Consider the following 11,851-nt stretch of genomic DNA (forward strand, 5'->3'; position numbering starts at 1 on the left):
GGCCACGCAGTTCCCATTGATGAATTGCTTGGAGATTCTTGGACAAGCCATGGCAGAAGTTCAGGATATTTATATTCTGCATTCATTCAATAAGTCAGTAACTCTAAAACAGGGTGCAGGGTGAGGTGGGGCCAGTATCTGGGCACCCCTTGGCTTTCATGGTGGGGGTGCAGTGGTTGCTTTGTGTAGCATGGACAGAGAATCCCCTATTGCAGTGATCCTGACTGGGGGGGGGCGGGGGGAGGAGAGGGGGAAAGGAAGCTAAAGAAAAAATGAGACGGAGGGAACCCTGCCTGAACCCCCGCCCCTAGGTATCAGTATCAGTGTCACTGTCCACGGTTTTGTCCTGTCCCTGCATGGCAGAAATGGGCTGGCTCCCTCTTCCCCTGGTGTCATTGTGACCCAGTAATAAACCATTGGTGTAAATCTTGCACTCGGCCATTCCACTCCCAGCTCCACGGCTGGAACAGCAAGCAGCATTTCCCGCCGCCACGTTCTCTACGTACCAAGGGACAGACTTTTTAAAAAAGAGAACTCTGCAGTGTTCTCGATGGGAGCTACAAGGTGCAAAACTCGTTTGAAAATCTGGCCCTGCCTCTTTGCAATCTAGAAGTGAAAAGTGCTATAAAGAGCTTGTGGTTGTTCTGACCCTCTCGTGTCTCTTTCCAGCTCTCTTACCCTCCTCTGCCCTTGGACAGGCCTCCGGGGACTATCCAGTGGCCCCCCACAGTGTCGAGATCCCTCCCTGCAAAGTTTGACGATTCCACAGCCCACAAGTTCTTCTTCAGAGAGTGGAGAGTCCAGCCCCGGATCCGGCAAGGTGACCCCCACGATGGAGTCTACATCCAACCTCTGGTAATACAATGGGGGCAGGAGACCACTCCTGCTAACAGGCTGCCCATGGCTGGCACCCTCATACAACACAGACGGTCCTGTGAAAGCGGAATGCATCCAAGAGCCTCAGCACAGCCTTGTACACCAGACAAATTCCACAGGGTACCATAAAGACAGAGGCCACTGTCCCATGAATGATAATGTGCTTGAGAGAACAGCCGCCAACTCCTATTTCAGTCAGGGTCGTACCATGACAGGTGCTGCATGGACTCCCCAGGCATGCAGTCCCTGCCCTGCAGAGTTTATTATCTGAATAGACACATGGGGAGAGGGGGATTTGAGAGACAGGCAGCATGATGGATGCAGGTATCACCTTTTAAAGAAGACGTGTGGCACTAACATGATGGGAGGTGAGGGAGTTGTTACCCAGGGCAAAGATGTGTAGGGAGAGGAAGCTGGTGGGCAGGGAATGAGGGAGGGGAACAGGAGCTTGGAGCAAACCTCCAGTGAGGAAACAATGACCAGAACAAAGACAGCCCTCTTGCTGCAATGTGTAGTGGGGGCGGCGGGGGGAGGCTGGAGCTGGGCACCCTACTGCTGCTGCTGCCACCAGCCAGTGTAGGGTCCTCTACTGCTCCCCCCAGGAGGGGCACAGCTGAGACAGCAACAGGTGGAGGAAAGCAGCCCTTAGACTAACGTTCACCAAGTTAAACCTGGGTATTTTGAATGCTCCCCTGGCAGCACACACATGCTACCTTATGTCCCAGACCCCCTAGCAAACAGCGTTCAGGGATATCCAGAAACAGACGGCAGAGTCCAAACAGGCCATGTCTGTCTGCCCCTTGCACAGCCCTATTGTATATTTACAAGTGCCTTATCTCATCTGTTCTTTTACATTGGCAGTGACAGAGCATCTACAACTAATCGTGGCAACAACAGGGGAAAAACCCCACTTCCTTGCTAACACATTTTAATATTTCCTAAAAGCAATTTCCTATCTTTCTCCAGTTCTTTCTTTTTCAAATGTAATTACCTCTGGTCCGCATGCAGAATGGAAAGGAAGCTGACAGATTGCTGCTATCTCTAGTTAGCAGTTGGCTCATGTTTAATGTAGGCATGGCTGGGGCAGGGGGCGCTTTGATAGCGTCTCCCAACACCTTGCAGTGTAAAATACCAAAAAAAGGGACTGAACTCTGTGACTGTTTGGATTTCTAGGCCAAGTTTGAAAGCCAAACTACCACACACAGCACGTTCCAGCCCCAGAGAGCGGAGAAGGTGAAGAACTGCAAACCAGAGCAGAAACCCATCCGAGCACAGGGAAAGCAGGATTTCTCCACCATCCATAGGGAGTCTTACAGGTACAGCTTCTTTCTCTTTTGGTGATCGAGTCCAGGCAGGCCATGGCAGCATTCTGATTGCTGCCATGCAACTACGGCTCCGGTGGTACCAGTCAGACACACAACTGGGTTCTCAACACTTTCTTTTTCAGGCCAATCCCACTCCCAGTCTGTCGTTTGCAAATGTACTTGATCCAGCAACAGCAGCAGGGAAGAGAAACAATGAATTCTCTTGTGCCCGTTAAAGCCTGATATGCAGTGTGGATCCAGGTCCCTCAGCCAAATCAACTCTGTCCCCAGGATGCTAATGGGCAAACAATTACTAACTAGACAATTTGATAAACTGTTTTTTGTGCATCTTAGCAACATTAAAATGGCATCTAAAATCTCTGAAACTTGAGTATGCCTACACTGCAGAGGTGTGATTGCAGCTTGCACAGAAGTACTCACGCTAACTTTAATCTAGCTACCATGGCTAAAAACAAAGATGCAGCAGCACAGAATAGGAACCCAAGTACATACCAAGGGTTCTCGGCAGGCTTGTACAGCCTGCATGTCTTCACTGCCTTTTAGCCAGGTTAGTGAGATTCAAGCTAGCGTGGGTAAGCAATCACAGTGCAGACACACCCTAGAATAGTTGCCGTTAATTTGGGTGTTGTGCATGGATGTGGTATTTGTTTAAGTTACAGCAATACAAAATGTAATAGCTATTGAAATATTCAATAATTGTACCTAATTTCATTGTATTTCCTGTTTGTTTAAGGATTCTGTAGGAATGCTACCGTTAATATTTTAACACTAGCTTTCAGAGTGCATTAGTCTATTATTTTGCATTTTATTTTAAAGATAATAAAAATTGCTTGTGCTTAGTGTTAGCACTTAAATAGTCCTGATTAGACGGATGTGCATTCCTCAGCAAAAGGAGTGTTTCCAACTTCCTCTCTATCTGAAAAATCCCAGACAGTAGTTTTCTGCAAGGCTGGAGTAACAGAGGAGCACCAGCAGCACGTGACTTATCAGAAAAATCAGATGACAAAAACAAAAGTATATTTACATAATGTACCTCCCATAAGGCTTTATGGAAATATGCTTAGAATGTGTTTTTATGCTACATATGCCATGTAACATATATTCGTAAAGGTTATGATCTACTGAATGTATTAATCCTATTTGTATGCATATATCATTTTTGTATTCAACGTTATGAATGTTGGCTGTGTACTGGCTTGATCTTCTAAATAACCTTAGTAGAGCATTTGGTCCATTCCTGGAGAAAGGAATGTTGAAATTAAGTACCTAATCAAGAAACACTTAAAGGACAATGGATCTTGGAATGCTCCAATCCACATAAGATGTCTACTTGAGGACATTCAAGGTAGCATATAAACAATGGATGCTACCTGTAAAAACTGAGTCATGCAGGGACATGTGACTTGCCCAGGTGACTCCTAAACTCCATCTTGGAGCTGGACTTTGCATAGGAGTGAGGAGGGGGGTCTCCACCCACAAGAGTCTATTTAAACACCTGGGAGACCCCTCCATTTTGTCTTTGGCTGGCTAAAGAAAGAGCCTCTCCACCCTTCACGACACTTGAAAGAAACTGGAACAAAGGACAGTGTGCAAGGGGTGTGAGTGATTGCTGGACCCAGGCTAAAAGGAGATTTGCCTGTAAAAGGGAGCATTCTGGAACTGGTGAGGATCTTATTCAGTTTGATTAGACATAGATTTGCACATTTCATTTTATTTTGCTTGGTGACTTACTTTGTTCTGTCTGTTACTACTTGGAACCACTTAAATCCTACTTTCTGTATTTAATAAAATCACTTTTTACTTATTTATTAACTCAGAGTATGTATTAATACCTGGGAGAGCAAACAACTGTGCATCTCTCTCCATCAGTGTGTTAGAGGGCAAACAATTTGAGTTTACCCTGCATAAGCTTTATACAGGGTAAAATGAATTTATTTGGGTTTAGACCCCATTGGGAGTTGGGCACCTGCGTGTTAGACAGGAACACTTCTGTTAGCTGCTTTCAGGTAAACTTGCAGCTTTGGGGCAAGTAATTCAGACCCTGGGTCTTTGTTGGAGCAGATGGGTGTGTCTGGCTCAGCAAGACAGGGTGCTGGAGTCTTGAGCTGGCAGGGAAAGCAGGGGTGGTGGTACTAGTAGTAGTAGTAGTAGTCATGGCACATTGGATGGCAGCTCCCAAGGGGGGGTTCTATGATCCAACCCATCACACATACATCTATCTCAAGAGGGCAAAGGCCTACAACTTACATTGACTTAAAAAATCCAAGGGTTAATTTTTTATCATCAATTCAAATAACAGTAGTGAAAGATTATAATATCTGCCCGATGCATAAGTTTATCCTACACATGTATTTGTGTTTGGAGCTGGTCTTCACGAGGAACTTAAATCAGTAGAGCTACTTGTCTCAGGGCTGTGAAAAATCCACACCCCTGAGACACACTTATGCCAACTTAAACCCCACTGTATGTTTAAAAAAACCACACCACACACAGAGCCAGCTAAAAAACATTATTATTTACAATTTTTCATCCAGGTTACAGGACTGTTAAAAACTTAACCTGTTAAATAAAAAAGGAGCATCACCTTTCGACGGGGAGAAAGCACTACTCCAAGAATCACATTTCCTAAGAAAACCTTTACACTATACTTCCCACCCCACACCCTCATGCAGCATAAGAACCATGGGAACCTAATTCCTATCCCAAGACCCAGACTGCTACTAAGGCAAGGACCTTCCATGGAAACAGCTGGGGCTTTCAACACCTTCTCTCTGCAAAGTAAAGAAAGAGAAAACTCCAACTGCCTTTGAGATCAGAGGTACTTTCTCAACACATTGAGGGACCAGGCCACATTGTCTCTACCTTAGCAGTGGCTCAGAGTCTTGGCAGAGCAGTCATCTTTTCTGAAAGTTAGATTTCAGGTTTAAACAAACATACAGACAGCAATGCTGTGACTAGGCAACTGCCAAGCTAGCTTGGCACTGTCAGACCTCTTGATAGAGACCAACCCCTTGCCATCAGATGCTCAAAATAAAAATCCCATTCAGGGTAGTACATTTAAACCCACCATTAGCTGCATCTTTCCATAAGCAGTTAACCCAGACCAGCTGCCAGAGCTTCTAGCCAGGATGGGTTTGTTGTCAAATACAACAAAAGAGTTTCTCCTCCACACCCCGTTTAGGAAGGGACCAGACAGTGATGTTCCACCATATGGAGCCAGGCATTGTAGGAAATATTCGTCTACTTAGCGTAGCTCAGAACGAGGAACAGGAGGGGCTTTCACGGCCAGTCGGGGAATCCACATTGCAGGACAGAAGAGCCACTTCAGGCTCCTTAGCAATGACATCAGGCAGACTTGCTGGGGCGCAACAGCAACAAGCCAGCTGATGGTATTAAAGCCCAAGCTGCCACCACTGCCTACAAACCCCTATTGAGCTCCCCACCGCTGAAATCTCAACTTTCAGTTTACAATCTCAACACACAAGCATAATTATTCTCTGAATGAGTTTTCTTTAATCCTCTCCGCACCCCAGAGAAGCACCTGAGATTTGGGACACAACTGACAATCAGCAGATCCCAAAAACACCTCCAGGGAACCAAGAGTTTGGCTGAAAATAGGATTACAAATGTATTTACATATAATTTGTTAAAAAAATATTAACGCCAGAAACTGGTGTCTCTTCTGCATCTCACAGCAGGTCCAAGAGAGCAGAACTGCTGCTGCAGGTAGCTGGATACTGCACTTTCTGGCTGCTCGCAGTAAAGCTGTAGGAGTTCTTCTCTGTGCTCAAGGGACCCAACGTTTCCCGCCTTCTCCTCTCTGCCTGACTGGAGAGAGTGACCTGTTTTCATCCTCTTCCAGGAGCATCTTGAACTTTCCTTTAGAGGCAGCCTTCTCACCCCCAGGTAGTCCATTTTAACACTGAATGCTAACGTGTTAAAGAAGAGGTGTTCAAGGAAGAATGAGCCATTCCTTACAGCTCTTGCAATGTCATTAGGGTGTACTGGGGTCTCACTTCCTCCCCGAAGGGGAGCCAGGAGCGGTCTTCCATTTGGTTTTCTCTTTTGTTTACATGTCCTCAACACTCCACTTATATGCAAGCTCCTGGACTGCCTTCTTGCTGGCTAGCCTGGCAAAGCGCTTCTGTTCGAACCCATTGGACCTACAAAATAATATCAACAAGAGTGTGGGTTGGTGCACAATATACTTTACCAAGCCATTTCTGAGAAATGAAACCTTCTGGAACGACCAGATGGCTCAAGCTCCCTTCCATTTCTAGATTGCTGGCTCAGTTTCAGCCCCATCTGTAGTTAACAACAGCTGGTGCCATCTGGTGGCAGTTCAGTGGCCACTGTACAGCAAATTAGGTGGGTCTCCTTCCAGTTTTTAATGATAGATGTCCCGACTGCAAAGGCCACGTATCCCCACATTGGCAAGACAGGCAAACTATGGAGATAGGTCTCCCAGCCCACCATAGCAAGGGTCTGCAAATGTCAGCACTGAGGCATATTAGCAAGGGGAGAGAGCAGGGTGCGGGAAGCACAGATGATGAGAAAAGGGCAAGTATTTTCTGTGAAAAATTAAAAACATTTCATGGAAGTTTTTGATTTTTCATCAAACAAATTAAAAAATGGTTTATATTCAATACAAAAAAGAGCAGTTGGGGCCCTCCTCCCACCTCACTGGAAAAAAAGAGAGGGAGGATGGGAAAGGGGAAAAGAGGAGGGGGCAGGCACCTGAAAAAAACTGAAACCCAATAATTTGTCATTTCAATTTGACCAACTATTTGTCAAATTGCAAACACAAACATTCCAGTACCACTGACAAGCCATTTTCACCCCCCCAAAATGCAAGCAGCTCTAACGAGAAGCCTGCAGTGCTGCTCCCAGTGCGCTGGTCAACAGAGGACTCTGGTCTTCTGGGGTGTCGAGCCAGCACCTCACTCTGGCATGAAAGTCACATCATTTAAAAAAAAGGTTTGGAAGCTCAGTAAGCCAAGAGACTGTGTGAAAACGCCTTTGTGTGCGGGCAGTACAGCATACTTCCCCCATGCCTTTGTCTGCGTTACCCCTGGAGCTAAGGGTAAGCTCTTCAGGGCAGAAGCCCATCTATTACCTCCACCACCATGCTAGGTGCAATACAAACCGATGAGGAATGCCTACCTGTCCACTCCATCCCAGCGATACCCAGGCCATAAGTTAAACCTGTTCAGGGGAGGTGCCGGTCCATTGTACCTGGGCTTCTCTAGAGACAGAGAAAAGCAGCAATATAATCCATTACTATTTCAGCTCAACCATGTGGTTATGTTATCATCAATCTAAAACAGCGTACACACACATGCACTGAATGCTGAGCCAGCCAGCCAGACCCCTGAGCGCTGACCATTATTCATGGAGGCAACTTCCAAATACCACCTTTAATCTAGTTTAACTCTGTTGGTTCACAAGAGCATAGCACTGTTGTTCACCTGGTCTCTAAGCCAATCAGAACACAGCTGGCCAACAACCGTACAGTGAGTCATTACCACTATTGCACTAACATCCACCAAAAACAGACTGATCCGTTACGGTGAGTCTTGTGCTGTGCATTTATTAACAGCAGCCTTGCTCATCAGTGCATCACTGGAGCCCTGAACTGCCATAACCTAAGTACAAACCAACCTTTCTTATCCTTGCTCTCTTTGGCTTTCTTCTTTCTGATGAAGTTAGCCATGGGGTCCCCTTCTCTTTCCTTCTCTCGAAGCATCTGATCCAAGTCTTGGTCATCAATGTAACGAGCCAATGGCTTCTGCATCTCCTTTACTGCATCCTCCACATTCTGCTGCTGCTGCCTACTCTGGGCCAGGCTTGAAAAGAAACATACAAAGCCTTATGTTAGAGCATGTCAGACCCAGGGCACATCCTAATGCTTGCTCAGTGTGCGTGGCTGACTGCAATCCTGCCAACAAGTGTACAGCACTCACAATCCACACACCAGTGCGGGACAGGAAGATTCAAGAGATCTCTAAGATGATAGAGAACATTTGGTGTACAGGCCCAGAATCTCAGTGCCTGGTCAGTGCTCCCTGGGAAAGGAGTCCAGTGGTCTCAATCCAGTCACAAATGGGCCTGCATCCATATCACTAAAAACCACCTTCACAACAGCCATCTTTGTTGGCAACAGAGGTGTTACATCATTAGGGGGAGGGGCTGTTATGCCATGGAACAGGACTGAGCAGTTTGCTATTGAACTCCGGGGCTTCTTACCCCTTGCCCCACTTAGCATAGAGCTCATCTCTCTCAGATTTCGCCTCCGCCTTCTTCTGCTGCTCAAGTCGTTCCTGCATAAGGTCCCTCTTGCGGCCTGACTTGTCTCGAAAGACTGTTTCAGCATTTTGGGATTCATCTGAAGACATGAGAAGTTGCAGGTTAGTCATTTTAGAACATTTCCAAAATCTCAAGTCAATTCAGTCCATCACTTCTACGCACTTCAACAGCCCTGTGTTTTGGTTGGCTGATGTATATTTTTTGTTTTTAAAGTATTCCAACCTCAGAAAAAGGTCACCAACCAGTAACAATAGAACCACAACCACCAGTTTCTAGCCACTGACCACAACTGTCCTTGTAGGTAGGCTTACTCAAATCTCAGTCTGACCCTGTTCTTTTAAGAATTGCTCACTGATCCTGCCTAGCACCCTGATGCAAGTCCCAAAAGCTTCAGCCCTCTCTATTATTATTTCATGGGGAGCAGTGCTCGGGCGTGGGAGGGTTCCACCATTTACATTTCATTTACTTTACAGGCCTAGGGCCCTTCATTTTCAGTTTTTATTTTATTTAATTTTTCCCAGGAATTTATCAGTGTTTATTACCGCAACAACAAAAACAGATGAAAATCAGTGCAAAAAAACTATTAATAATGTTTCTGGGTAAGTATCAGGGTTTATTTTGGTGAACAGAAAGACGGGGGGAAAGTATTCAGTAGATTGATTAATGCTTTGAATTCCGTTCAATGTGGTTTGCTACAAAACTAAGACAGATCTCAAAACACAATGCCACTTCTGAGTTTAAGAAAACAATGTATCTCTAATCCCCAAATAAAACTTTTCATTTGAATAAACAGTTTACTGTTGTAGACTTAGAACTATGAGTCTATAAATATTTACATTTAATAATTGGGCCACACCGTTTGCAGTGCATAAACTCAACTTCATCCTTTTCTCCTGTTTGGGGGGTTTTCTTTAAACTTTTGAATACTTCTTTGTGTTCTGAAATGTATTCTGACAGATTTTAATTTTCTTCCCATTTTAGTGTGTCAAATCTTTAAACTGTTATCTGCTAACAGCTTGAAATGTGTACGTGGTGGGCATGAGATGTATCAGTATGTTCAGATGCGCACGCACTTCAGAGCTTGTTTATTGTGTGTATCTTATCTAGACTAATACATAGCCTTACTTCAACAGGCAGTTTTGCGCGTGCACACACACACACACTTGTATTATCGTAATGCATCTCTCTCATGCAATGTGTTGTATTTTCCTAATAAAACAAGTTATTTTTTTTATATATATTTGAATGATACAGAAGTAGGGTGAAAATGAGAAAAAAATGAATACTTTTTGTAAAACTTGGGACTCTTTTGGTAAAAAACGATTTAAACTGAAAATGAAGGGGCTTATACAGGCCCCATGACACCACCCTTGAAGGCCTTTTGGAGTGCCTAGATGCTACCCCACAGAGAAGCACTTCAGCCAGGGCCCACCACACCCCAAACCCCTACAACTAGCACAGAAAAAAGCAGTAGGAACCAGGCTGTAGGTTGAAAGCAGGTTGATGCCCATTACAGTCTCATTAACTCTTTACCTTCCAAGTGTTTGTTATTTCTATCATGTCTCCTGAGCTCCTGCTGTTCTCTCCGCAGCAGGTCGGCTGACACCAAGCCAGCTTTACCCCCGGAGAGCATCTGGCTGGCCTGCAAATCCAAAAGGAATACCACACATTACCACTAGCTGAAGGCTGTGGAGGCCCATCCATGTAAAGAGCTAGTGATCTCAGTCCAGTTCTTAGGAGAAATGTCCATATCACCAAGCCACCTCCCTCCCCGGGGCAATAACTTGCCGCCTTGTGGGCACTCTCAGCAGACACACAATGACTGAGTGGGGCAAGAGGACAAAGCTATTCACTCATCCTTAGCAATGCTCACTGCAGGACGGGGTGAGGCAAGTAGGGAGGGCAGCATAGGAAACTTATACCTTACAAGCTTACCCTCTGGTCCTCTCCTCTCTCCCCCTGGAAAGATCTTTTAGAATCTGGGCCTCGACGAGGAGGCAAGAGGCCAGGAGAGCTCCTTGAACCGTGGAGTTTCTTTCCAGCTGCCTGACTCCTTCGGGGAGGAGATAAATCAGAATCTGAAGACGTGTTCTGATTCCTCTTGGGAGGAGAGAGTTTGGAGGGGGAGTCACGGTGTAGCAGGCCTGGTCTATGACTGTTCCGCAGGGGGGAAAGGTCGGAATCAGACGAGTCCTGGGAACTCTTCCGTGCCAGTGAAGAATCAGAGTCATGTCTCTTGCGCCTTTTAGGCGACGGAGCCTGTTTAGGCTTTTTATTGGCTGGAGAAAAGCCTGCAATAATATGAAGATAGCAAATTATGATCACAGAAGAAATACAGTTTGGAGCCCTGTAAAAGCCTGGACATGCTAGCGTCTGAGGTGCGTCTCTGCAGAGCTAAACTAGCCAGTTTGGAAACCAGAAAAGATGTTAAACATGCCATGTGATAATAGGGTACACAGACAGCTAAGCCCTGGGCACTCCTTTTAGAACTCTATATCAAGCACCGAGAACAGCCCCGACTGGTCCTGGAAGTTAGTTTGAAAATCCCTCTTCTACACCTATAAAAATACTGGTAAGTACACTTAAGTATAATCAGCATTGCTCCAATAGCTTAATTCCTGAATGAGGCTATTTCCCATCAGCATGGGGGTCAGCTGTCCCTAAGGCCACCTCTTCACGCGCGGGGAAAAAGGATACTGTTAACATTCGCTAACACGTGTTTGAAATATTCTTCTCTTTGCATGGGGTTCCTTTTACTCGCAATTTGCCTTTGATATAGGCACTTTGGGTTGATTTTTAACCCTTTGCTAAGTCTGTGCAGAACAGGACTGAGAGACTTCGTTTTGTAATGGTAAAGCTTTCGTTACTGGGGATTTTTGTACTTCTTGTAAGGTAAGTCCAAGTCTTTCCATCTTTAACTTACCAAGAGAAAGTGTGAAACACTGATTCCAAATCCCACGGCTGGCAGCAGTGTGCAAACATGGTCACAGACGGGGGCCTGACAAATGTTTAGAAATAACACGAACTTGAGTGACTTGCTGTTCCCAAGAGCACCCGGCTAGCACTGAATGATCTCATACACACTCACCTCTTGTGCTGCTCTGTTTTTTCAGCCCACTAGGTGATCCAGTTCTCTTTCTCCGAGATGGTGATGTGGCTAGGTCAGAACTGTCTCTGTTCTTCCTGAGGGGTGAAAGATCTGGAGTTATCTGCCGCTTATGATGTGATGAGGACTTGTGTGGGAAGCCAGATCTCAGATTAGATCGCTCTCCTTGGATTCCTCCCGGTAGTGATTTGTCCATAGTTTTCTTGTTTTTTTTTCCTGACACTGAGTCGCGGCGGCC

At 45.6% G+C, this 11,851-nt stretch overlaps 2 protein-coding genes across 2 annotated transcripts in view; one reads left to right on the forward strand and one right to left on the reverse strand.

Moving 5' to 3' along the window:
- The window catches only part of LOC112118195 (stabilizer of axonemal microtubules 2-like), an 84,636-nt gene extending 82,213 nt beyond the window's left edge, over positions 1-2,423 (forward strand). The window contains exons 9-11 of the mRNA XM_029912903.1: positions 670-855; positions 2,050-2,192; positions 2,324-2,423. Coding sequence (XP_029768763.1) covers positions 670-855; positions 2,050-2,192; positions 2,324-2,423 — 429 coding nt within the window. The remainder of the gene's footprint in view (positions 1-669; positions 856-2,049; positions 2,193-2,323) is intronic.
- A 2,274-nt stretch (positions 2,424-4,697) lies between these two features.
- The window catches only part of BUD13 (BUD13 homolog), a 13,630-nt gene continuing 6,476 nt past the window's right edge, over positions 4,698-11,851 (reverse strand). The window contains exons 6-12 of the mRNA XM_026657952.1: positions 11,596-11,851; positions 10,443-10,798; positions 10,041-10,149; positions 8,448-8,586; positions 7,863-8,047; positions 7,365-7,446; positions 4,698-6,364 (exon numbers count right to left, since the gene is read on the reverse strand). The exon at positions 11,596-11,851 is cut by the window's right edge and continues 13 nt beyond it. Coding sequence (XP_026513737.1) covers positions 6,271-6,364; positions 7,365-7,446; positions 7,863-8,047; positions 8,448-8,586; positions 10,041-10,149; positions 10,443-10,798; positions 11,596-11,851 — 1,221 coding nt within the window. The 3' untranslated portion in view covers positions 4,698-6,270. The remainder of the gene's footprint in view (positions 6,365-7,364; positions 7,447-7,862; positions 8,048-8,447; positions 8,587-10,040; positions 10,150-10,442; positions 10,799-11,595) is intronic.

Source organism: Terrapene carolina, unplaced genomic scaffold, assembly GCF_002925995.2.
Source record: "Terrapene carolina triunguis isolate 2854851 unplaced genomic scaffold, T_m_triunguis-2.0 Scaffold374, whole genome shotgun sequence".
NCBI lineage: Eukaryota > Metazoa > Chordata > Testudines > Emydidae > Terrapene > Terrapene triunguis.